Source organism: Sturnira hondurensis, unplaced genomic scaffold (genome assembly GCF_014824575.4).
Source record: "Sturnira hondurensis isolate 20B ecotype Veracruz unplaced genomic scaffold, ASM1482457v3 Scaffold0021354, whole genome shotgun sequence".
Lineage (NCBI taxonomy): Eukaryota > Metazoa > Chordata > Mammalia > Chiroptera > Phyllostomidae > Sturnira > Sturnira hondurensis.
Genome location: NW_028093985.1, coordinates 7716785 through 7744643, shown reverse-complemented (window position 1 = coordinate 7744643; position 27859 = coordinate 7716785). Strand labels below are relative to the sequence as shown.

At 39.6% G+C, this 27859-nt stretch overlaps 1 protein-coding gene across 4 annotated transcripts in view; it reads right to left on the bottom strand.

Moving 5' to 3' along the window:
- RASGRF2 (Ras protein specific guanine nucleotide releasing factor 2) overlaps positions 1 to 27859 on the bottom strand; it is a 188293-nt gene that overhangs the window by 82125 nt on the left and 78309 nt on the right. For all 4 annotated transcript variants that reach the window (XM_037032149.1, XM_037032150.1, XM_037032152.1 and 1 more), the window contains exons 6-13: positions 27711 to 27790; positions 27129 to 27322; positions 22414 to 22523; positions 21627 to 21745; positions 14164 to 14324; positions 13275 to 13341; positions 12608 to 12744; positions 5427 to 5509 (exon numbers count right to left, since the gene is read on the bottom strand). In XM_037032149.1, the coding sequence (XP_036888044.1) occupies positions 5427 to 5509; positions 12608 to 12744; positions 13275 to 13341; positions 14164 to 14324; positions 21627 to 21745; positions 22414 to 22523; positions 27129 to 27322; positions 27711 to 27790 (951 nt within the window). The remainder of the gene's footprint in view (positions 1 to 5426; positions 5510 to 12607; positions 12745 to 13274; positions 13342 to 14163; positions 14325 to 21626; positions 21746 to 22413; positions 22524 to 27128; positions 27323 to 27710; positions 27791 to 27859) is intronic.

Sequence of the window (27859 nt, the reverse complement as noted above, 5' to 3'; positions counted from 1 at the left end):
TAGGAAGCTCAGACTTGACTGTGGAGAAGGTAATAATAATTCATTTCATTTTGTAGATTCCTTCTGTAGGGGAGGAAAAATAATTTTCCCTCTGCCCTTCTGAGTTCTTGCCTGAGACCCCTGTAATAAAGGATAGTTTAGCAAGAGAAAAATAAACAATTTTATTAACGTGAATGCACGGGAGATACCCAGGGAGGAACGAGTAACTCCCCAAGGTGGCTTAGATTCAGGATTAAACACCATCTTAATAAGGAGAGGAAAGGGGAGGAGGAATGGCAGCCTCTTAAGGAAGAGTGAGTGATTCTTAGGACAGACGACCGGGTCTTTCGAAGAACAGATGGGAGATGAAATAGTGTGTGGCAGTTTTTCTGGGAGTGGTGTCGGCTTCTAGTCTCCTCGCCTGTGACAAGGGTCAGCCCTCCCAGGTTGATGAAACCCTCTGGGAAGGCATTTACCACAATCGAGTCTCATTGAGAGGCTCTGTCTTTCAGCAGAAAAGGGGAGTTTGGAGAAAGCCCCTCCATGCATTCGCTGTTTTTCAAGTTCCCACTGCTCAAAATAATCAATATAGCAAAGTGGCACATTTTGGGATAGCAGTATCTGCCACCTTTCCTTTCTCTTTCTACTTCAATGATGTTTAATTAGGAAAATGACCCCAAAGCCCTATTTAGGAGGGGCTTTCCTTATACCCTTAAGTCAGAATATCAAAAATGCCCTTGAAAAGTGACGTCTGACAAGGGGTCAGGGAGCAGGGACAGATGCCACTGCTGTGTCTGTGGTCCCTTCTTTTTCTCACTTCTACTTTGGTGCATCTGTTCTTGGCCAGACTGACTAACAGATTATATTATAAGGTATTTCTCCCTCTGGAACTGGCTCTTTGACAATTCTGTTTTTCTATATTTTAATTTACTAATGTCTGTTGTTGTTGTAATTATGTTATATTAGATATTACATAGATTATATAATTAGGTTTTTCTCCCTCCAGAACTGTCTCTTTATCAATTTTACTGTTTTTCTATATTTTAATTTATTAATGTCTGTTCTTATCTTAATTATTTCCTTCCTATACTTTCCTTAATGTTATTTTGTCGTCCTTTTTCTAACATCTTGAGTCAAATGCATAATTTATTCCATGCTTTTTGGCTTATCAATGCATTTAAAGCCATCCATTTCATGAGTACAGTTTAATCTATAAATTGTGTAAAATGCTTTGTTTTCATTAAGTTTTCAATATTCTGCAGTGTTAAAAATGTCTTCATTTTGCCCTGGCTGGTATAGCTCAGTGGATTGAGAGTGAGCCTGCAAACCAAAAGGTTGCAGGTTTGATTCTCAGTCAGGGCACATGCCTAGGTTGCAGGCCACATCCCCAGTGGGGGCTCATAGAGGCAACCACACACTGAGGTTTCTCTCCCTGTCTTTCTTCTTTTCTTCCCCTCTCTCTAAAAAATAAATAAATAAAATCTTTAAAAATGTTTATAAAGATGTCTTCATTTTTTAAAAGTAAAATGGGAAAAGAGAGTGAATTGTAAGATGATGGGCGATACACTTATGGTAGTGATCACTTTCGAATTATCAAATATCAAATGATAATGTGCACCTGAAACTGATACAATATTATAAACCAATTTTACCTTAATTAAAAAGAAAGGGTGAAATATAGGCTGTAAACCCTTCTGTAGACTGCTGTACCACTCTGCTCTTTCTCATTCTACAGAACTTTCCGTCTGGCTGCTCCTCAGCCCAACTGGACGGATAAACTGGAAGCCAGAGCAGCCTCTCCAGGTGGGCGAGCAAACTGCAAGAGGATTCACACTCCAGCCTTCAGGAGCCTTTGCCTGCTCAGAGCTCTCAGCTCCGTTGAGCATTTGTGAAAAGGGCAAAAGGGGCCAGAGGAGGAGCAAAGTTTGCAAGAGGAAAAACTTAGTAGCAGAGGATGAATCCAAGTGGGGCTCAGAGAAATGCCCGCCTTCTTCAGGAGTGCCCTGAGCCCTCACATTCCCGACTGAGATCGTTTGTTCGCCTTCGTTGCAGCATCTCAGAACCAGTGATCAATGAAGCCCTGGATTTCACCACCTGATTAAAGGATATGCTACAGGGCTGGTGATGCTCAGTGGGGCGACTGCTTGCTAAGAATTAGTTGGCTTTTTGAGAGTGCCCATAATTATCCCCTTCAGCTCTTCAAGGGGTTTCAAATTATATATTTATTTTCTTTTGGGTAAAAAGGAATCAACAGCTTTTCTTCGCTTGTTCTTGGAAACTTCCCACCCCAAAGTATGCTCAAGTGCAGGCAGAAGTATTTCACATGGGGCATAAAGGGCATTTTAAATGAGCTGCTAACCCCTACCAAGGAATTGACTAAGGGTGGGCTGCTAGTTTTCGTATCATTACCAATGTCAAAAATGCACAAGCATGTCCTCTGAGATTCTGGAAAACTGCATGGCTCTTTTTTCCATTCACTATATCACCCTCAAGCAATTGTACTTTCTGGTTCTTAATTTTCTCATTTGTAAAAAGACCTTAGAAACTTTGATGAATCAGTCTGTTTGAAGATGTCTGATTGAAGCTATCACCTTTTCTTCCACCATCTCCCACCAATAACCTCTATTTTCTAGGGAAGTTGAGGTCAATTCTTATTAAAAGCAAGCAAGCCTCAACCTAATACATAAAATGTAAAACACCACTTAAAGGGGTATTTTCACCTAATAGATGTCACAATTTTGCATTTTGATTGTGGTTTTGAGATTTGCATCTTTTGACTTTAATTACTTCAATCAAAACACTAGGAGGAAAAATATGCTGTAGTCAACATGAAATTGAAATAAAATGAATTAAAATGTAAATAATCTCATTAGTACTCTTCTTATGTTTAGATGTTGAAATACTAATATTTTAGATCTGTTGGGTTAAATAAGATACATTATTAAAATGAAATATAAAGCAAAACTAATTATACCACTGTCCTTTAATATTGTGATTACAGTTTAATTTTAAGTAAAGAAAAATGAAATATTATGGAATTATTTAATTTTCTTTCATTACACTGAACAAGGTCTTTATTTCCTAAGGGACTTCCAAGATATAATGTGTTACTTAAGCCTCTTATGATAAGAATAGTTCTCTTTGGTAAACACTTAAAAAAACCTTTAAAATCTTAAAGCATCAAACCTGTATCACCCATTATAAGTAGTAAGATTTAAAAGGAAGTGAGTGCTTGCAAAGTGTTGCCCTGTCAGTAATAAGACATAATTAAGACAAGATAACTTTTTTAACTCTGCAAAATGTCTTTTTTTCCCCATGGTATATAGCCAGGAAGATGCACAAAGAAACAAGAATACAGAATTTAGGATACAAGAAGGCCACGGAGGAGATTATCATAAGGAACAGAAATTGCAAAATCATCCTCTTTCCTCTGATTGTGGAGAATCAGGTTCAGTGAGGTAGGGAAAAATAGAAGAAAGAAATATATGAAACTCTGCCTTGAGTGTATATCTAGTATAGTACAGATAAGCATCAAAATGTGTGACTCTCACAGAAACTTCTCTCAGCTCAAGGTAGAGGTTTCTGTTCTTACAAACAGTGCTACTCATTCAAGCATCACCTCTGTGTACCCGAAGGCAGGAAAGTCTCGATCCGTCAGGGAGGCAGTCACACAAATGACACTGGACATGGATGCTGGCCAAACTGCCATCACTGGGGACAGAAGAGGCATTTGGGTGCCAGTCATAATCAGTCAGGCATGAAACTGAAGCTTTTATCTGTATTAATTTTTAAAGTCAACAAAATGCATGAATAGTGTGCATGTAACTACTTTGGGTTTAGCTTTTAACATGGGTGCAAAGCCCAACTTACATATTCTTATTCTAAAGCAGTTTGGAGTTTCATGGCTGTCTAACCTTCAAGAGAATACTTTTTTAGACAAATAAAAGTAATATATATTGTATTATGAAATATTAAAATAAGAATCTGATGGGTAGAAAATTAATACAAAAGCTCTAACCCGACCATGTGAATTTTAAAACTAAGTCACAATTTGGACTTTTTGATTTAATATTTTATACTTGGTTTTCTTGGTTTTAATGTTTGCATCACACATTTTTAACCAACCTGGTTTTCTAAAAAAAACTACACTAAACTAAAAACCTAGAAAACAAAACACTAAAGAAATCTTGGCCCTAGAGTTTTTAAATAATCTTACCCCAGATATTTTTTAATGTGACTAGTAATTTAAACACTATCATGCTTTTGTTAAAGTCAAGATTCCCTCACCCAGCTTCTACCCTCTCCTCCCTCCCCCCACCCCCTTCCCTCTGGTAATCACCACAGTGTCGTCTGTATCTAGGAGTTGTGGGGGACTTTTGTTTTGAGGTTTTTGTTTTGTTTTGTTTTTCACCCGGCCTAAAATACTATCATCCTTTTATACTTTTTCTATAGTAATTACGGCACTAGTATGATATACTCTGCCTTCACCTCATATAATGATTAATATTTTAAAAGTTGTACCATTGGAACGATGCTGATTATAGTTAATACCTGTGAAGAGGAAAGTTAACGTTATTTATTGCCTTAGAGTAAACAGCTCAGAACCACCAAAAACCCACATAAAAAGGTATAACAGACAAATATTTCTTAGTTTCATGAAAGTTTTAAAAATATGTAACAGAACTGCTTTTAAAAATACATTTTATTCTTAGAACTTGGAAAGCAAATAACCAAGAAAATGAGCATAAGAAACAAAATGGTCAGCTCCAAAATACTCTCAAAACCATTTCTGAATTCGGAAAAGAAAAGTACATACACACAAAAGCATTAACACAGTGAGCTGTGACACATAGTTATTGACATAGCTTCTGGTTTTAAACGATAGTGTCCTTAAGGATCACTTTAAATGATAGGATTTGCTTTGTTAACAAAACAATACATACAGCAGGATAGCAGCCCTGGGCAACAGGCTCTAGGGCAGATCCATACCTCGACAGAGGGTAGATGGAACCATGGAAAAGCCAGATGACTCACACTGTCTTCAAAATCTAAATGAATTTCTATAACCAAACCTGAGTAACAAGATCTATGCCCTTGGGGAGATGCCAAAAGTATCTGCTATACCTTGATCCACTTCTGACCTCGGACACATCTGGCTGTCACCATTTTTTATACTGAACTTGAAAATCTTGATAGGATTTTCTGTCCTCACTGAAGGCATATGTAACAGTACGAAAACAATTTTTCTATGCTCTGAGTCAATAAACTGTAAGTCTGAATAAACATTTTGATAGTCTTGTTTATAATGACATATCATGAATATTACTGTCAAGAAACATTCAGAATATGAAGCAGAATGATATTGAAGCAATATTTTATTCAGGATTGTACATTCTCAACCAATTTGATCTTGATTAAAATGCAAGGGAACATATTATAGCACTTACTTAATCATATGTGGCACAGTAACTTTGGAATTCTCTTCAAACACTATAGTCATTAAACCGTTACACCGTATATTGTCCACACACTGTGAAATTAAAAAAGAGACAATTATAACCCACATGAAAATCAAGCCAGATCATGTATTCTCAGAATTGTGTTGAGCCACAAAACAATTTACTTTCTCATCTCTCTCTCCCTGTCTCTCTCCCTCCCTCTCTCTCTCTCTCTCTCTCTCTCACACACACACACACACACACACACAATGGCAGGTAACCATTATACACCGATGAACATATTTAATGTCTAGACAGCAAAACTGTACACCTGGCCGGTACCTGAAGAGAGACATAAGGACGTGTTTCCTACAATGTCTCACCCAAAGATTCCAACCACAGTACCACACTGTGACAATTCTCTGGCAGGTGCAGTGCTCCTTCAAAGGTTTATTACCTTCTGGTGGTGACCGCCTCTGCGACACTCAACTTCTGCCCTAAGGGGCAGGCAGAGGAGAAATGGTGGCTTCCTTACAAGAAATTTGTCTTCTCTTTCACTAGTAAATTCTACATCTGCTTCTCAGCTGGTTGTTTGGTTTTGTTTGGTGTTTAGGTGCGGGGCGGGGGGGGGGGGTTGCCTACAAATTTCCTCCTTTTAGCAGTTTCTCTAGCAAAGTTTCTCTTGGCACCATATTGATTTGATGAGGATGCACGGTGTAATTTCTCCTGTTTGTGGCATATAAGAAACCCTGTTCATCTTTATCTCCTTTCTTCCTGAAAGGAACACTCAGGAACTTTTGCTGATTTTTTCTGCCTTCTTTATTTATATCTATGCTTTATCAATTTAAAATTTCTCTTTGCAATTACTTTGGGTTAGAGAAGGATTTATTTTGAATTACATACATTCCCTATGAAGAAAACAGAACATGTAAAAAAATTTCACAAATTTAAAATCAGAAATTACTTCTAGTAACTGGGATGCCATGTGGTGCTTTACGACTGCAATTAAATGATGTGAAGAAGCTGACTGCAAGTAACTTCACAGACGTCCTGAACTCTGGTTTATCCTAAACCCCAACATTAAATGAAAGAGTAAATATGTGGCCCAGGCTGAGTGGTTCAGTTGTTTGGAGCATCATCCCATAAACCAAAAAAGTTGTGGGTTCCATCCCTGGTCAAGGCACGTACCTAGTTTGAGGGTTCAATACCTTGCCGGGACATACATGGGTGTTTCTCTCTCTTTCTTTCTCTCTCTCTCATCAATAAATATATCAATCTCAGGTGAGGATTTTAAAATAACAAAAGAGGAGTAAATATGCCTATAAGAATCTTCAGATCAGTGACATCACTTTACTATTCAGTCTATTTAGTGTATCAGCCATTTTCATACTTGTTTTTCCTTACAAATTTGTGTCCTCATGTCTTATGCCATTACTTCAATGACCAAGTACAGAGGATCCCAACTCTGGAAATAAAATGAATATTTTAAAGTCCACTTCAATTCACCTCCTTAAACTATAACATCAAGAAGTAACATAGGACTTTTGTAAAAGCAAAGTGATATAATATGACCTTTAGAAAAGCAGGGGATACCTTTATATGAACGTGTGTATGAATATTTATATTGGAAGGAGTGGCAAATATTTATTCTCATACAAGCATGTATCTTGGTGGTATTGGGGAGAACGGTTTGAGCTCTGGGAAAATGAATTCAGGTCACTTGTACAAGAAAAACATGGCAATAAGCGAGGTGTCACATATCTTTAAGGGCAACACTGACTTTATGTGAACGACAGTAAATCTTAAAATTACTAGGGTAACAGAAGTGGGTCCTGGGCCAAGGCTGTTCCAGTTCAGTGGTGATGACTGTGTCTAGTGTGGGGCCTGGGCTGGTGTACATTCACGAAAGCCCCAGGTAATTCCCACACAGCTGGTCCATGTCAAGTGTTGAGAATGACCCCGCCAGCAGGGTTTTTTGAGGGTTCTGCCTCAGGCAATAGTCATTCAAAAAGGTCAGTGGTCTACTATGTCACCCTATTTTTCACTTTCTTAGTATATCTAGATAGTAGGAAGAAAGGGTAGATACAACTTATTTTTCTTTTAATTCACCTTTTTGTTAAAATAGAAAATTCCCTATTGACTCCAGAAAAGCTATTTTAAGGAAGAGAGCATGTCAGCATGCTATAAATTTGTCTATACAGGTCTGTACTTTGACACTTCTGTCCAAACCAAGAAGCTCAGAGGTGAATTTTAATTCTGCATTTTGGTTAATACCCATAATTACAGAAAAGTGTGTTGCATACACCATTATTGCATAGCAGTAAGACAAGCACAAATTAATGCACCATATTGAAATGAACGGTCAGATCTCCAGCCTCAATTTTTTCCTATAAATAGATGGAAAAAGGAAGAATTATTGCTCAAGACCATTAGCCACTTGCGTGTTTTGTTGGAGGCGCCAACGGTTAATAATGGCCTCACTGGTGTAACTAACAGTGTAATTAATCCCTCAAGCAATTGTAACTTCTGAAAATTACAGCCTCAGAGACAGAGGCCTGGCTTAGCCAAAAGTTTTCATTTCTGTACAGACTGCTTTATGTGAAACTGGGATTGTGTCAATACTCAAGAACCATCTTTTTATCTTAAATAATAGCTATGCGTGATTACTGTAACACAGTAGTTTATCAAGGTGGCATCAAATTAAGTCATAAAAATATTAAGATTTAGCAAAATAAAGAATGAAAAATAAAAGGCAAAATAACAGCAAACACATTCATACTAGGAATTGAAAGAAAATGTTCATTTCCCTGGTCTGTGGGTAGGTAAAATGAATAAATTTCCATCTGGCATGAACTGACAAGAAACAGAAATCGTATAAAATGGTAATCTCATTGATAATTACAGAGGTGTATTAAAACCACTAGAAAATAGTATTGGTTTTCTATCAAATAGGAAAATACAGTAAATGTGACAAAACTCAACTTTGATATGACTTGAAAGAGAGCTGCACAGACACCCCACTGAGAGTGCAGTGAGGATGGGCTGCATGTTTCCTGAGGCACAGAGGCGGTCCGCCGAGTCATGAATTATGAAATCATGGACGTGATCAGACCCTCTGTACCAGCCTCACCTGCTGTGCCGAAGCTACACCAGCCAGGGAGCTCAGAAGGGAAGAAACTCCGGCACGAAGATATGGAGCACCACAGCATATATGAATGCTAAAACCAGGAAACTGCCTATATCACGTGCCTAATATTCAGAAAAAGCTAGTAAAGTGGTACGTTAGTGTGGTAGAACGTGTGCAGGTAAATATATATCCTACTATAGGAATATACACACTAATATATATTAGAAGACACCAATATGAAGAACTTACAGATATATGGAAAGATGTACATGAGGTAAAAAGCAAAAATGGTTCACACACCCTGAGAGCCAAACCGTAAAATTACTCCTCTCCGGCAGGGCTGTGGAGGATTTAGAGACAGAAGCCGCTGGTCTGCAAGGCAGAGGTTCCCTGATTTAATTGTACAAACGTGATCTGTGGAGCTTGTTAAAACTTGGGCATGTCTGGATTGTGGGTTCAGGAATCTGCATATTTTAAAACCCTCAGGTAATTCTAACAGTTATCTGTGGAAAATACTTTGATAAACATTTATTCAGTGTGCTGGGTGTTCAGAGTAATTTTTAGTTCCTTTTTGTGTCCATATTTTTACATATATATTATAAAATATTAAACAGCACAATTTAAAGCATTCAGTACGTGCAACTTATTAATAATGAATATGTCCAGAGACATACTTGGGAGGCTGACAAATTCCGTCGGTATATAAAGAGCACATAACTTCCCCGATAAAATGAAAATGCTTTAAGCAGAGAACAAAGCCCGCTGAGATGAGGGGTGCTGGGCAGCGGGCTTGGCTCAATCACTAGGGGAGCGCTCCCTCCTTCCCACTCACCATTCAAACACCACACCTGGAAAATCAGTAAGTATCTCAGACCACTGGCCACCTTATCAGCCGTTAGTAGCGGTCGACATGTGACCACTCCCTCCTCCTTGATACATTTTCTTCAGTTGACTCCCAGGACACCATACCCTCCTAGCTACCCTCCGGCTGCACTGGTGGTTCCTTCTTTGTCCTCTTTGCTGTCTTCCCTGACTCCTCACTCAGGCCATGGGCCTCTTCTCATTTCTGTCTACAGCTGCTCCCTGCGTGATCTCAACAGCTTCATAGCCTGAAATATCACCTAAATGGCATAGAGTCTCCTGTCTAGACCTTAACACTGAACTTCTATATCCTGCTGCTTCCTTAACAACTCCCCTTAAATGACTTCCTCTTTATCTCATTTCCCTCTCTCATGTTCTACTTCAGCCACAGTGACCTCCACCCTAGTACCCAAAATACTCAGTGTCCTTCTGCTGTAGGGTTTTGAAATGGCTGTTCCCTCTGTGTGGTACGACTTTCCCTTCACTTATCTGCATGTTATCTCCATCACCTGCTACAGTTGTTTAGATGTCTTCTCCAGAACAAGACGATGACCTTTGAAAAACTGTACTGATCCACACATACCTACCTCCAGTAGCCCAATCACCTTCTTACGCTGCCCGATCACACTCCAACATAAAATAGTGTGTCCTTATTTATTACATTTACTGTTCATTTTCCATCTTCTCTACACTAGAATGTAAGCTACACCAGGCAAGGGAACTTGTTGTTGTCACTGACTAGTATGTAGCATCACGGCATAACTCAATTTGTTGAATCAGTGAAATCATAAGTGATGAAGCCACACAATATCAAGGCTCTACTGAATATAGTAATTTCATTTAATGATATCATCATCCCTCCAAAAGATATAACTTCCTGTTAATGTCCTTCTCCAATCCAATTCCAAAATATTCTAATGCTCTTTAACACACTAGCCATAGCACACTGGAGAAACAGGAGGAAGCTGTATGCTTCTGTCACAAGATGTAGTCTAAGTAGACAGTCTCACACTGGGATGCTTGTGGCAGGCAAAATTTTGGGTCTTTAAAGGACCAGGCCTAGACTCGCTCATGCACCCCAAGGGTCTTTCTCTCCTAACAATGCCTCACCAGACGCTCTAAGGAAGGTCACTTAAAGCTTTTATCAACTGTGTATGTTAGAAGCCCCAGGTACGTAAGGTAAAAGTTAGAAACAGCTAGGAAAACACCTTGGCCTACTGCTATTCTCCCCATTCTTCCTACTTATCTTGGCTTCACAACACTTATAAAATTTTGTTGCACTAACTTGTCTACTTCCCTTTCTATCCCTAATAGCCCACCTGTTGAAATCAGAGACCATCACCAGGTCCCTGGTACCTATGTGGTACCTGGCAACATGTGGTGATTGGTCAATCAGCATTCACAGAATCAGAGAATGATTTGGTGTTTCATAAGGTCAGAGATGCATTACAAACAAAAATTAAAGTATTAATTCATACACCCATGAATTAATGCTTTCATAGAGTTAATGAAAGCATTAATAAATCACCACAAGGATATAATTATGCAAATATGCGGGATCCCACATTTTCATTCCTTTGTTAGACAAAACAGAAGTATCTTCACTCTAAGCTATTTATTCACCATCGGAGTAGTTGTGGGTGTAAATAAGTAAAAATCCTGTAAAGAATGTTTAGAGAACTAACAAAAGACCTGGATTAGGTTTGTGGATTAATCATCGGATTAGGTTTGCGCACTGATTCAATACAGTTATATAACTTTGGACAAACATTTAGCCTACAAACCTCAGGTTTTTCACCTGTGAAATGGGACCAATATTACTGTTTACTTTCAGAACACCATTATAAAGGCCAAATGAGACTAAGTCTGAAAAATTTATCTGACACACAAAAATAATTATTTTTGGCATTTATTCTCTTTCTACTTCCCCACAGATTTCAGTCACTCAGAAAAAAATTAAATATCTAAAGAACTATTGTATAGTTCAGATTTTTACTTAAATCTTATACACAAGTAATAAGAGCTCTTCAGAAAAAAAGAGACAATAGAATCTATAACATAGTCCTCTTCTGTTTGCTTCATCTTCCTTGAGGTAATAACTCTGAAGATAATTATCAAACTTTCTTTTAATATTTTCCTCACACAAACATTTTCCTCCTATATTGGTTAATGGAGCCAAAATTAATGTACAGCTTGGATTTTTCAAACCCAATCATGACTTATTTTGACATATTTCCCAATCCTGAATAAATGCAACAATGCTCTAATTGGACATTGCTGATCAAGGAAAAACAAGCAAATTTGTTTCCTATTTTTTCCTATATGAAACACAGGGCCTCATTTTTGGACTTCATACTACAGATAGTATATTCTCTTTGTGTGATTCCTTCCTTTGTGGTTTCTCACTAGAGCCCTTGTTTTTGTATCTTTCACCATTGTCCTACCTCAGAAAAAAATAAGCAAAAAAAAAAAAAAAATCCGTTGGGGTCATTGGAGGATTTATTACTAATAGGGATATTTTAACGCCATTCAACACCAGTGATTACATTTAAAAATGGTACAAAATGCCCAGGAACTAAAATGCAATTACTACATTTCATGTAAATTTTAACCATAAAAAGCAAAACAAACAGCCCTGGCTGGTGTGGCTCAGTGGATTGAGCACGAGCCTGTGAACTGGAGGATCACGGTTCGATTCCCAGTNTGGGGTCATTGGAGGATTTATTACTAACAGGGATATTTTAACACCATTCAACACCAGTGATTGCATTTAAAAATGGTACAAAATGCCCAGGAACTAAAATGCAATTACTACATTTCATGTAAATTTTAACCATAAAAAGCAAAACAAACAGCCCTGGCTGGTGTGGCTCAGTGGATTGAGCACGAGCCTGTGAACTGGAGGATCGCTGTTTGATTCCCAGTCAGGGCACATGCCTGGGTTGCAGGCCAGTTCCTAGCAGGGGACGCACGAGAGGCAACCATCCATTGATATTTCTCTCCCTCTCTCCTTCTCTTGCCCTCTAAAGATAAATAAAATCTTTAAAAAAAGAAAAAAATGATTCCAGCTATCAAAATACATAGTAGTAATATACAGCAACCAGATGTAATTTTAATAAGAATAAATCAACTCTAAAAATCCTCCTCAAAAATTAATGTCATGAAATTTTTCAAAAACTTATGTCAAAAGCCACTTGCTTACTTGACTTATGTCGCTTGTCCAGGCTGCTTTCTCCTGGCGCGAAGGTGCCAACAAGACCACAGTGAAAGGGGCAGCGTCCTGCGGCTCCACCGCTATCTTAAAATCCAGGTGTCCAAACACTTGCCCGGAACCTTTGGCTTCAGAAAACATACACCAAAGGATTAGATGTGAATACAACACTGCAAGCAACAGCTACTTTCACATAGCTGTAGTAGTGCGATCGATCAGTGTTCGAGTCTAGAATCCCATTTCAGCAATGTGGTACTTCTCCAGCATGGGGGAGGCTTACGCTCAGAAGCACATAAGAAAGCTGAGGTCAGTAGGTTACTCAGGATTATGATCCTGGTCTCCCTTTCATTTCATGGTTTGTTTTATTTTGTTTTTTAATTTCCATAATCTACAAAGTTCTAATTTAATTCTTTTCTGTGCCTGACACTGAAAGTCACTATCATGAGACAAATTCAGTAAAATGTGAATTCCCACTGACAGTCTAACAAGGTTTACAGGTGAGATGGTTCAACAGAATTTTTCATACACAAATGACTTCAGAGAGTTTATTCTCAGCATCTCTACTGCCTCCTTAAGCAGCTCTTCTTAGCTATAGACAAATAAAAACCATAGGACTTTTTAATTCTAGTATAATTCTAAGTGATGGATTCTAACTTACAGTCATCATCGCTTGCATCAGGCTCCTCAATCAAGGTACATTCTATTAATGAGAGAACCCCACCTGTCTGGAAAGAAGCCAATTTTTCATTAGAAGCCTGAGAATCTTGCAAAGGTTGGGAAGCTCTGATTTGCAAACAGTCCTTGCCACAGAAGAAAGCATAGTAATTCTGCATCACAAATAATTTTTATAGATTCCAAAATTAAATTTACATGTATAAAAGCAATTGAACTCATTTAACTTCATGATTCTCCCCAACCCACTCTCGCTCCTGATGTTTATTAAATTTAGCAAGTCAGTCTACAGATTAGATGGCACCTTAGGGGCCCTTGAGAGGGGATGTGGCTCAGCAAAGGCTGAACTCACCAACCACAAAGCAGTGAAGCAGTAACAAGCCACTATCATGGTGTTGGACAATATGTTCAGGCACTAATAACAGAAGGTATAGAGAGGCAGATATTTTCTGTCAAGGGCCAGATAGGAAATCTGTTAGGCTTTCACACCATATGATTTCTATTGCAACTACTCAAACCTGCCATTTTATTAAGGCAGATGAGAGAAGTCACAGATAAAATATAAACAAATGACCATGGCTGTGTTTCAATAAAACTTTATTAACAAAAATAGGCACTGTAGTAATTTGACAAGATTTTTGTAGCTCAGTAGTCATCAACTAGTAATAACTTTGTTCAGGTTATGATCCTAATTGCACTGCCTAATGGTAACGCACATTAATTTCTACTTCTTTAAAGCCATGTGACAACAAAGTAAATGTCAAGGTTGGCACCTATACACTAGCTCACTATGCATGGGAAAGTCATAATTACATTAGCCTGAATGCCACTTAAATGCATGAAACATAAATGGAATAGTCATGTAAAACCAGTACCTTGAGCAGATGCAGCTTCCCTCCTGAACTCCTTGTACAAATTAAGAAATGTTTTGTAAATAAGAAGCATTGTCTTTCTCCTTCCTTTTTTAAAGACAACGAACCCAGGCGAACTTTACTAAGTTTCCCCTTCTCAACAGAAGGTACTTGAATAAGAGAACCTGGTGATCACAAAAGTGAAGAATACACAGCAATTAAAGCTCTGTGACGTGAGAGTCCTTCCTGATACAATAAACACCAAAGATTCATTGGATGCGCCTTTGCAACAAATCAATCCCCTACCCTCTGAGCAGAAGAATCAGTACATTGTGTTTTAAGAGCCACACTAATTCCTACTATTTTTATAAAACGCTTTAGAATTGATTATTCATCTCTAAGCTGGAAAATAAGTTGGAAAGAAAGCCAAACTGGATTCAGAGGAGGCACGTCTGCCATCTGTCCTTGGTGATTTGATCTCAATGAACTTACTAATCTAACAATAAGGTACATATGGTAATAAATTAACAATCACATATGGTAATAAATTACAATCACATATGGTAATAAAATAACACAATAAAAAGCTGATAGAATTAATTCTTCCTGAAGCACTGAAGGAAAATAAATACCTAATTTTTTAATATAAATAGTTTTGTTTTCTTTTTCTTTTTTAAATTTTTTCCCTTTTCCCTCTTTTTTAAAATTGTTGTTCAGTTACAGTAGTCCCCATTCCCCCTCCCATTACTCTCCCCCATCCTACCACCTCCCACATTCAGTCCTCCCCCACCCCACTACATTGGCTTTGTCCGTGGGTCCATTATCCATGTTCCTTGATGGCCCTTCCCCTTCTTTCCCCCATTACCCCTCCCCCCCTCCCCTCTGGTTACTGTCAGTTTGTTCTTTATTTCCATGTCTCTGGTCCATTGATTTTGTGCACATTAAGTGACTAGATTTTATATATAGTTCATTTCAATTTCATATTTTGTCCCTCCCTTCTCTTACTCCATTTTACCTTCTTAGTTCCTCTCATTATTTTCATTTTAAATAGCTTATTAATAGAGTTTACTTTGTATTTGAAAAATAGAATATACAATACATGTATATTATAAAAATATACAAATTATATAACTCAACACAATCTAGTTAAGAGCTATTTTTAAAAGACAGCTATTTCAGTTTACATTTAAATTATGTGTGATAAAAACTCCTTGTGGATTCTAAATGGAAAAGAAACCACATGTAATCTATACCCAGGATATTCCTGCGATCAAAACTATCTTCCATTCCACGTGAGAAGCTCTGCATAAACTTTATTTAATTTCACCCTAACAGTGACCTCCCTCCCCCCAAAATAAAATTCCCATCTAAGTATCAAACTCAAAAGTACTAAGATTCATGCAAATACTTTGCCTCCGACCCTGAAATGGCCTGAGCCAGTGTGACTTCCCCTGTTGGTTAACCTCTGCCATCTCCCCCAAACGCAGCCTTAGAAAGGCTCAGGTCAGCCTCCAGAACACCATCCAGTGCACACTGAACCCTCCGTGTAAACGGCAGTCCTCTCTGAGAGGCGAGACTGCAGGCAACCTGCTTTCTTCCCCTTCCTACATTTTCTGGGGTTCCAGACCCTTTTTTTTAATGAGCACAAATCAAAGCGGGTGGGGTGGGGGGAGCAGTAGACTGCAAAATTGTAAAACCATGATTCACTAGATGTTTGCATTAACATGAATATTCCAAATGGCATCTATTTTGTTGTAATGAAGATCTAAAGGTGTGCAGGGTGGCACAGGGCTCAAAGCTTCCGTGTCCGGATTCTGTCTGTTTAGGTGAGTGTTAGGTTGGCTCCTTGACAGAGAGAGAGGTGGCTATTGGGGTCTGAAGAACAGCATGGAAACAGTCCTGGGCTGGGCGTGGGGCTGGGAACGGAGGTGGGAAAGAGGGATTTATTCTGCTGAAGGGAGCAGGCAAGCAGAGTGAATGAGGGAGGTGAGGAAGGTGGGAGCAAACTGGCAGAGAACGCAGGCAGCAAGCAATTAAATCTGAAGAGTGAAGAAGGGGTGGGGGAAGCTTGAGGCAGAACTCTTAGAGAAGTCGGTGAAGAAGTAAAAGCAGCAGAAGGACTGTGCTTGTGGGACTCACGGGGTGGAACCAAAGCCAGAGGGGATTTTTCAGAGCACCTGGGTCACCCTCTCATTTTACAGAAGAGGAAATTGAGGCCTGAGAGGTGAAACAGCTCTCAGTTTTTAGCATCTCACAGCAGCATGGCCAAGAGATGGCAGTGGATTCAGAATCATAAAACCTGAAACCTGAAAAGGGAGCTTCACCATGGGTGGTCGTGGGTCATCCAGGCAGATCAGTTAGGGCAGAGTGAAAAACAGAGGCTCATGCAGATATCTTGGTGAACAAGTGGGTTTGGGAGACATTTTCAGAAAGAATATCGCCAAGACTATGAAAACTCAGTAATAATATACTCATTGGTAAATGCTTCTAGCATTTAATTTGTTTATAAATCAGAAATGATAGAATACAGTGTTAACTCATGTATTAGCAATTACGGTAAATTTCAGCTTTGAGGTTAAAAAAATAAATGTTTCCTTGGCAACTACACACTAATATGCTTGATCTATAACAGTTCACCTCATATCCAACTAGAAAACTGTGCGTTTTAGGTATTTACAGAAATATATACGGCTCAATTAAAAGTGAGCAATTTCAACACTATTGTTTGGCTTATACAATAATTATATTGAAAAAACATGTTAAGTGGATTTCTCACATTTTACCTTATATTTGACATGATGTTTCAACACATCCCTGAGAGTTAAAAATCCTCTCTAGTCAATGAAAGTAGAGAAATAATTTATATTCAATTAGTAATTCTTTAGTATCAGACCATTACTAGGGTATGGTATTTTGCATCTCTGTCATCTCTGCCTAATAATTGGGGTCAACTCGCAACAAAACACATCATTTCCATCACCAAAATCCCAGAGTGGCATTCAAAACTGGCTAATGCTCTTATTTTTTTACCCCAGTCTTATTGAGAAATAATTAACATGCATCATTATATAAGTTTAAGGCATGCAGCACAATGGTTTGATTTGCATATATTGTGAAAAGACTACCACAGTAAGGTTAGCTAGCATCTATCATATAGAAACAATAAGAAGAAAAGGGAAAAAGTGCACCTTGTGATGAGAACTCTTAGGATTTACTCTTCTAAAAAACTCCCCTATATACCATACAGCAGTCTTAACTACAGCCATCATGCCACACTTCGAATTCTTAGTACTTATTTATCTTACAACTGGAAGTGTGTGCCTTTTACCACCTTCCTCACATGTCCCCTCCCCCACCCTCCCCCACCTCTGGTAACCACAAATCTGACCTTTTTTCAAAAGAGTTCACATTTTTTTGTTTGGTTTTATTTTCTAGATTTCACATATAAGGACTCTCATGCAATATTTCTCCTTCTCTGTCTTACTAATTTTATTCATATAATGCCTTACAGTCCATCCGTGTTGTCAAAACATGATAGTATTTCCTTGGTTTTTTTTTATGGCTGAATAATACCCCATTGTGTGTGTACGCATCACAACATCCTTATCCATGCATCATCAATGAGCATTTAGGTTGTCTCCCTGTCTTGGCTATCATAAATAAGGCTGCTGTGAACATGAGGGTGTGGATAGTTTTTCAAGTTAGTGTTTTTGTTTTCCTCAGATATATTTCCAGAAGTGGAATTGCTGGCTCATAGGGTAGTTCTATTTTTACTTTTCTGAGGAACTTCCATACTGTTTTCCATAGTGACTGCACCAATTTACAATCCTACCAAGAGCACACAAGTGTTCTCTTTTCTCCACATCCACACCAGATTTTGTTACCTCTTGTCTCTTTGATGATATAAGACCATTAATCTCAATTCCACTAGTAGTGAAAAAGAATGAAGAGCAATTTCCAGGTATTGGGCTAGGCATTCGAGAAGGTATAAATATTGCTAGACCCCATGCTGCGACTTCAAAGAGCACTGGTACACTGAGCATCCATCATGTCGATTGAGTGTGGGGATGATTAAGGTACCAGAAAAGTCCATGACTCATTCTCAGTGCATTTCACCATGAACCAAGTCAGCTTTATTTAATTTTCTTTTTAAAAAATATTTTTTATTTATTTTTAGAGAGCGGGAAAGGGAAGGAGAAAGAATGGGAGAGAAACATCAATGTGTGGGGGTTGCCTCTCATGTGTCCCCCACTGGGGACCTGGCCTGCAACTCAGGCATGTGCCTTGACTGGGAACTGAACCAGCAACCCTTTGCTTCACAGGCCCATGCTCAATCCACTGAGCCATGCCAGCCAGGGCATAATTTTCTTGATTCACATTTTCACAAGACAATGTTGACTACACATAATGGGTTCTGTACAAAATGTCCATTTAGAGTGCCTTCATCTCCACTAAACTTTATCTATATTTTATGGTATTGAAAATAGAAACTCATTCCAAAATTTGGATCTTGGTTTTTCAAGTTCATGTCATAACCTCATAGGCACTAGCCTGTGAGCTAATAATTTAAGGAGCTAATAATGCTCACATGCTCCTGTGAGCATTATTAGCTCCTTAAATCTTCACAACAACTCTAAAATATAGGTTTTACAGCTTAAGGAGACATGACTGAGGCAAAGAGAAGTTAATTAAATTGCCCAATATCACAGCAAAAAAGTGCAGGAGAAAGCATTTGACTTCAGTGACATGATTATACTATCTTCCTATTTTTGCCTCAGACACTTACACATTTATTTGTTCAACAAACTTTGAATAGACTTTGGAAGATAAATCACCTTATCAGACCACTGCGATATACAGTCCTTTGCATCCTACTCATCACCTATCTAATAATTGGAATCAGTGTATAATAAAACTTCTTTTATTTCAATTACTAAATTCCCATGGACTGACATTTAAGATTAGCTGATGCCGCTCTTCTGACGAGACCTTTCAGAAAACCTGGATGACTTGTATTTTCTACTGCTCAGAATAAAAATTCATTTAAGACTGAAACCATGCACATGTGTGAGCATGCACACCACACACTGAGACACACCGCATGTCACCCTTAACAGTAAGTAACACAATTAGAGATAAGTTGTAGTCCATTTCATAGAAAATAGAATCCCTAAAAGTTTAAAAGAATTTTTTAAACCACCTCCATGGGTTTTAAAGCCTGTTAAGGATATTTAGTAAGAGTGGTAACAGAAGCAACCAAACCAAAACAATGCAAACTTTCCAAACTGTCTGCAATCAGATTACTTTTTACTTTCATATTGAAGTCTGATTTTTTAAACAACTGTTATTGAAGAATTCCTGAACAGACTAACCAAACCAAAGAATACAGAAAAATTCTGCTGAGAGGCAAATCACTGCATCAACATCAACACAATAATAACATCAGCTATATTAATAGCTAACAGGAGTGCCTTAAACATGTGATACAGAACAAGCAATAAATAACATCCGGACTTGAATCAAAAGGAGCAGCGGCTCACGGTTGATTCTCCTCCAAGTGCGATCAAGAGAAATATGACTTATTCAATATATTCAAACTTGGGGCATTTTTCATTACAGATGTTTTTACAAACTTAGATCAAGACAGTCAATCTGTTTGTAGAAGTATATTAAGCATTTAAGTATAATCATCCTTTTTAGTCAAAAGTTCTTTCTGAAATTAAATACTAGTGGTAGAAAAGTGTGTTTCCATTCTCTCATATTATAAAGCTCAAGTCAAGTATTTTTCAGTAAACTCTAAACAACAAGAATAATACAAAATAAGACACCTTACAACCCAAACCGCACTTCAACAATAAGCAATTCAATTTAATCCAACGCCCATCTTCCAAGGTATCTATCATGGAAAGCATCAGACCAGGCAAGAGAGACATCACAAGCACTGCCCTTATAATTACTGAGTTATACCTCCTGGGACAGACAGGCATGCAACCATGTACCTGCAACACACAAGGGGATGAAATACACGCACCAGGAGCCAGGAGTCTTGGAAACGAGGAGGAAGGTCAATTCATTCTAACTGCAGGGGAGGGGACAGGAAGATGAGGGGGGAATTTTAAAAAGCTTTCTTAGCAGTGTGTGACCTGAGCCAGGAAGGACAGCAGACCTTTAAGAGGCAGGAAAGAGATGGAGAAGTTCATTCTGGCCCTCAGGCTGGAGGACAGCACATGGAAAGGCACGGATGGAGGCAGGCAAGCACGGGGAAGGCGGGAGCAAGTATGGGCACGCAGTCTGCACAGAGGAACAGGAGGGAAATTAAGAGGGCCTGGCGTTGTTAGCACTATACTGCAGTATTATTTTTTAATTGATAGTTAAAGCCAAAAATGAAAAAGGTACCATTTCCTAAAATATACTCCCAAACTTTAATATATGTGTCATTTCTCTCTTTGTAAATAAATAGAAAGCAGAATGGCATGTGTTAAATTTCTGAGATATTCTATGCAAAAATTAATGTGCACAGCACAAATTATGTCTGGTTTGATGAGGTAAAAAATATTTTAAGCAGTGCATTTTGGTATGCAACAGAAATGCAAATTGTCTTCATATATTGACACATTATAAACTACATAAAAGCTTAGTCCCAAATTTATGTGCCACTCCTCACCAAATTCAAAATTTTAAATGTGTGTACTATACTGTCTCAAATCAATCCCAAGGAACTTACTTCCTACCCTCAGAACACCTAAGCATTTAAACTGAGCTTGGGGTACAGTTTACTTTTTGCACTTTGGAATGAAAGCCACTGAGGGACAAGCACCGTTAAGCTGTTCTGTCTCCATGGTTTCCAGCACAAGTATCTTCATCTCTTCAGAAGCTTAATTTACTGGGAGAGGCCACCAAAGCACAAACAAGATGCCTTCGCCATTACTGAAGCAGGGCAGGGGTCATGTGTGACAGTGATGGTAACTGGAGCTACCAGTTGAATCAAACCACATCATGGGGGACCTCCAGAACTGCTGATGAAAAATGGGAAAAAGAGAAAGCTGTTTCTACCTCGGCCATTGCCCCCCACTGCCATAGGAAAGGGACGTACCTAATTCGACTTCCTCCTGGGCCTGTGCCCAGATGTCATCACCACCCAGCACTGACACTCCAATCACCCGACCGACCTGTCCTCCTGGGAGCTGTGGAGAATGTGTGCTCCAATGAGGACAGTGCAGTCTGATGTAACTCACTGGGTCACTCATGCTTCACTATTATTGTGCTGCCGTTTTTTTGTGGTCCCTGAAAAGAAATGGTGCAAAGCTGGGCCTCAAGCACAGTCTCAGTCAAGGCCGTGGAGATATCCTGCACGAACCGCATTCATCGAAATGCATTCATCAAACTGATAACTTAAGCCTGCTCCAAAATGCTTTCCTGGGTCTTTGAGGGATAATGGGGTGAAAGCAGAGTCACTTAGATGGTGGGTCTGCCGCATAAGGACTTACCTTGTCGGATGAAAGTTTGGCTGGTGTCCAGCAAAATATCACAGCCCTCTACAATCATTCTCTCGATGGCAAGGTTTTTCCTTATGTTTTCAGTGTCACTCACTTCATCGTGCATCACCCTGTCAAACACGACATGGAGAGGATCACTGTCAGAGAAGTTTGGCATTGCCCTAGCAGGAAAGCAAAGGAGAGCTCCACCTGGGAACTTGTATCATTGGAACTGGGGCTGTGAGGCTTCGACTGGACACCCAGGCTTCAACAAGCCATGACCCAAAGCAAGGCCAATGTGCGCAATGACTCTGCACAAGGAGTGGGTAGGTAATCAGTGAGTGCCCTGGGCCTGCTGCAGGTAAGTGCAACAGGAGAGCCACACATCTCATGAAAGGCTTTCAGTGAAGACTGCCGTTAGGGCACCATCTCTCAGAGGCAGAGCAAATCAGAGACCTGATTTATCCTGTACGAGCTAAAGGAACAAATACAAATAACTGTCTGGAATACTGAAAAGCTACCGATAAATCCAAGATACACCTTCTCCAGCTTCCTGAAAAATATGAATACAAAAATGCAACAGAAACTCATGTTTTTCTATCACACTGAAAGAAATGTGAACATTCTCAAACTTAAACCAAAGTACACCTGATCTCAAGAGGTATCATCCAACTTTCGGGTGGATCTGGGAAGATGGATTGCGTCTTGCTTCTTGCTCCCTGGACATACAATTAGGTTTCCACAGAATACTAACTTGCTACTTTCCCACACATGCCTTCACTGCAAGTTCTCTGCATACCTGGACAGTTCCTCTAGTTTCGATTTAGCAAACTCCAGACTTTTCCTCTCCACGTGCTCATGGGGTGTGTGAGCTAGGAGTTCATGAAGTGTGATGATGTACCTGGGGATCTAAATGCAAAGAGAGGCTAGTGTGAGCAAGCAGGGAGGATGAGCAACACTGGGCACTCTCTCGTACAGGCTAGCACCACGTACGTACATGAAGCTTGCCTCTGCTCTCACAGCGTTAGTTGTTTGAAAAACATAGTTTTAACAAATATATTTTAAAACATTTCTTACTCTTACTCATCACACATTTCTTAATCATACTTTTTGAAAACTCATTCATAGGGAAACAGATATAACTATCATCATGTCACTTGAGGCTGTATTTTATATATATCTGCCTGTTTTAATTTTTTTTTGAAGATTGACAATCTTACTGCAACATTTCTTTAAGAATTACAACTTGGGATGAAGATATGTTCACCCTTGTGACATTCTGATCCTCCTTTAGCTCAATTCATCCTTCTAGCAGTAAAAGTATTATTTAATTAGATTTACTTGTACTGTTGTTTATAAAGCGACTCTCCAGTTATGTCAAAGGCAGAAACTCCACTGACCCTATGAAGGTTTGAATAGACTAGAGATATAACTCAAGTTACAGTGATTCATCATATTTATTTTTTCTACTGGCTTGGAAAGTAAATTTTTTAGAAAGCAGGACTAGTGGGTTTAATTTTAAGAACATACATGATCAATAGCTACCGTAACACTCCTCACTGTGGTCAATCAGGTGCTCGAGGTTTTCGTGTGCATCCAATCCTCCAACATAAGGGTTCTTGCCCATTTTGCAGACCAACGAAACAAAGTGCGGAAGGATTTGGTAATTTGCCCAAGGTGGCCTTGTAGTGATGGCAGAGCCAGCCAGGAGCCCAGCTCCAACAGCTTCCCTGGGCCCTCTGGGTAGCACCTTGCATTCTGACCTGAGGTGCTGGTAGCTCTATTTACATATCTGCTTTTGCTCTCCTGCAGGCGGTGGCCTTCACTGGGTATTTACTAATATTGCTGGGTGCTCACATTTATGGGCAAAGCACAGAGGGCGGTGCCATTAGCGCAGACATCAATCTGCACTTTCTACTCTGGGATCACATCCTGGAGAATATCATCAGGTCTAGGTTTCGGCAGTGCGTACAGACTCCCTGGTCAGAGGAGGGTAGAGAACAGGAGACCCTTCCACTTAAAGGCTTTCTGCCTCTCCATCCTATAAACTCCTCACTAAGACAGCCTGCAGGGCTGTCCCACTTGGTGAAGGCTCCTGGGATAAGTATGCTTTCAAAAATCCCTTTTGCGTAATCCCATGATTGATAACAGTCTGCCTCTAGGTCAGTAGTTCTACAAGAAAACCAAGGCAATCGCCGGCTAAAGTACCCAATTTTTTATAACAAAGAGGGTAGGAGTGAGAGAGCCTTACTACTTACAATACACAAAAACCCCACAAAACTTACATGAAGTCAATAGCTTCATGATCCTCCCCTCTGAATTCAGTCCATTTTAGAGAGTGCCTCGACTAGGACTGAAGAGGGGAGATTTGAAATTGAGCGACTGGCCCTTTCCACTGTCTAGTGGAGGAACAGCAAGCCTGACACAGCCAAAAATGACTCTGCAAAGAGCTCATCTGTATATTCAAGAGCTGGTTATAAATCTGTCCCTCCAAACCCAAGAATAGAAAGTACTGTCTAAACCGGCGATTTTCAACCTTTCCCATCTCACAGCACACCTATACTAATGACTAAAATTCTATAGCACACCAAAAAATATTAATTTTTGCTGCTTTGACAAAAAATAAATATAATTTTGGTTCACTTACACCACATGATTATTGTTGTGCTGGCTGTCTTTTTCTTTTGAAAATCTAAGGAAAAAGAGGTCAGTGCCCCTGACTAAATAGTCAAGTATTGCATGTTTTAAAAATTCTCAGGGCCCACTGGTTGAAAATCACTGATCCAGATGAATCATAATTCTGATTTCAATTATGGACCAATATTTGTCACTTTACAGACATTAATGAGCTTACTCTTCAATCACAGTAAACAGGTGGCTACTTTCTGGAGAACATCTAATCTTGCTGTTCTTGTCAGAAGCAGATTTCATGATTAGTTTACCTATGGATCTATGAGCAGCTGAGATTAAAACAGCCCCAGACAAACCACTGTCTTTACTAAATAAAAACAGCAAATCCCACCCTCATCCCAAGGTGTCCAGCCTGCCCGAGTGAGGCAGCAACACCACTGCCAATCCAGATGCAGAGGGCAGTAGATGCACCCTGACCATCTGAGGGTGAAAATGCCTTCACTACTATTTTGCCTCACTAGTTAAGGGACCACAGGGGACAAGAAGGGTAGAATGTGCATGGGCCTTGTAATAAAGAACCTTTAAACTTCTTTATGTTCCACATGTCACTCCAAAGAGACAGCAGGAGGGAGAGACACCAAATAATAAACAGGAGAGACACCAACGAGAATGAAGCTCTTGGGGAGCAAAGTGATGATTTCCCCTCTTGGTCTATTCAAAATAGTTATAGGGAAGCAAAATAATTATGGGGAAGCAAATAAAGGATACAAGGCAGTGCCGTGCTCTTTCAATTTACCCATTTCTTGCAGTTGGACCAATTCTGGCCAAATTCTTTAAGTTTGAGGCTTCTCCCAGAGCAATGACTCTTATAAGCTGAGGGTTTGGGTTATCCTGGTCTGGAAGAAGCCAGACAATGTCAACATCTGACACTTCAGTTAAATTTTAGGCTTTGGTGCCATCAGTCTTGGCAGGGGTGGAGAGGGTTGGGTGAGACTAACACCAGGCTTCTTGCACCACCAGGTAGGTACCCAACCAACCTCTCGGAACGAGTCTAGTGAGAAGAGTATCACAGAGGGAGAGAGCTAGTGGTCGGGAGATAACTACAGCTCAGCTGCCCCAATCTCGAGATCTACAAACATATATTTAGATGGGTTCAATTATTTTCTCCATGGTATGACTAAAGGGTGAGCAAGACATCCAGATCTCCTAGACATTTCCAGTCCAATGGTCCTCATCTGCTATTATAGAAAGTTTTGGGGATCAATCAAAATGCCAAGTCATTGTTATTGGGCTTAAACTCCATGGCGAAGGAGGGACGGAAGGGAGGTGGAAAAGTATCGCAGCATTTTTAAGAAATCCACAGATCTTCCCAAGGCCTTACATTCACCTTTTGAACACGTGACCTAAAGGGAAGTACAGTCCACATTGAGAGAGTTACATTAAATGGCACCTGGAGAGACATCAATAGGCAGGGAGAAAGGGAGGTGGGCACATCTCTGAATGTTCCATGTGTCTTTCACAATCTACCTTTGTATGTTCACCTGAGTGAGGCTGCTAAACAGATACATTTTAGGGAATTTTAACCATAACCTAGAAGTAACTGAAAGACAATCAAATAGGATCTCAAAATAACACTGCACTATACAAAATGTGTTTCACTATAAATAAATCTTAAATTACAATTTTGTATAAGGTTACAAAGAAAGAAAACTTTTTTGCACCGAATTTCTGTTGTGAAATATTTCTTCAGGGAGGCAAAGAGTTCAAACAATTCAGTTACACACACACACAATAACATCATAAAGTTTCACTATACTTAAGTTATTTTAAATGCATCCTTTTGGTTTTTAAAAAACACACTAAATGTCTATGATGACTTCCAGGATTTCAAGCAGGATTAACAAACTTTAAGACAAACAATTACACACCACAGCAGCATTTCTTCCTGAGGCTAAAAAATGATACACCAGGGTCAGTGATGCCCGTTCATGGGGGACAAAGCTCCCCACAGAAACCCTAACATGTGTGTTTCTGAGACTTGGTTTACCATGCGACAATTTGGAGGGCTGGCCAGAAGCCCCACAAATTCCACAGTCAGAACACTCAATGCCTTTTCAAAAGAACAGAATCAACAGTTTTCAAGAGAACAGGCAATTCAGCTCATATTTTGGTCTCTGCAATTCTCACTCAAGAGCTCTTAACACTAGAGCCCTCGATATAGGAAAGAATACATGTAATGGATCTCGTGAGTTGCTCTAATTCCATGAAATGAACATCACGACAAGCCCCTGCAGCATCCTGAGAGGGGCCAAGAGCCCCGATCCCGCCAGTGCCTCTAGCCCCCAAGTCTCCACCGGCCTCTGTGACAACTCAGAGGCCCTCGTTTTGCTCTCCGGAGCTCCAGCCAAGGGAGACTCACCGGCAATCACAACAGGGTGGGGAAGGCGGGCAGGGAAACAAAGACTTTCCCAGTAGTCCACTCCACTTCTCAAGAACATTTTATGTAACCAGCATACACTGGAACATTTGCACAGCATCCTATTCTGTAACCCTAGTAATATTTTTAAACATGCTGAAGGAGGAGACTTCATGAAAGAGGTCTGTGAGGCATCTTTCTATAAAGAGAAAATTCTGCTGCTTTTCAAAAAAATCATTTTTTTATTTAACCATCTCAAAAAAACCTGGTTTTCTTACATATACTAGACAGAGAAAGAACATGGGGCATGATTTGTTTATCTCGGGGTCAAGCTTAAGATGACAGGTACAGCATATGTGTTGTAATTCTTCAGGGGGATCCTTGGACACCTCCCTCTGGTCATACTAGGCATCAGGGACATTGGGCTGCAGCGAGAGGACTTATGAAGTGCATCCCAGAGGACTTACCTGAAACATTGGATAGGTCAAGAACGTTTCTAGCATCCTCCCTTCACAGGCAGGGTTGGCTTCATACTGTTTTAAGAGTTTGTCAAAATCTCTGTTTTGCTTACAATTGGCCAGCACTTGGAGGCTGTACTGGTGATTACGCACAAATTCTTGATAAATGTTCAGCATGGGGAGCAAAATATCAAACAGATCAGCTGAAAGAAGAAGTGAAATGGCAGTTTCTCTTGATGCTCAGTAAGTTGTTTAAGGGGCAGAGGAGAGACTGTGTTCAGTCACGGGGAGTGGCAGAGACTGGCTCCCAGCACCAGGTGTCATACATGCATGGGGACCCAGATCAAACACCTGAATGACTGATCTGACAGAATGTGACCCAGGGCAGAGCCTGACTGTAGTCCCAGGTGACCATGACAAGCCAGGGGAAGGTAACTAATAGGGCAGGGCCCGACGGCCAATGAGGTAGATTTCCAATGGCTAAAACTGCTCACAGGACAATGGGAAATTTCAACAGCTTTGGCTAAACAATGGTGAAATTATCTTGCTCTAATTTTAGCCATATTAAGAGAAACCAATACATGCACTTACCTAAAATTAAAGTAGGCCAGTTTGCTATCCTCGCCTTCAATCCTTGATGAAATATTTCATGAAGAAACATAATTGTTTCACTACAAAAAAATTCAAAAAAATATAATTTAGCTTTGGGTAGAGTCATTCCACCCAATGCAGGGAAGTCT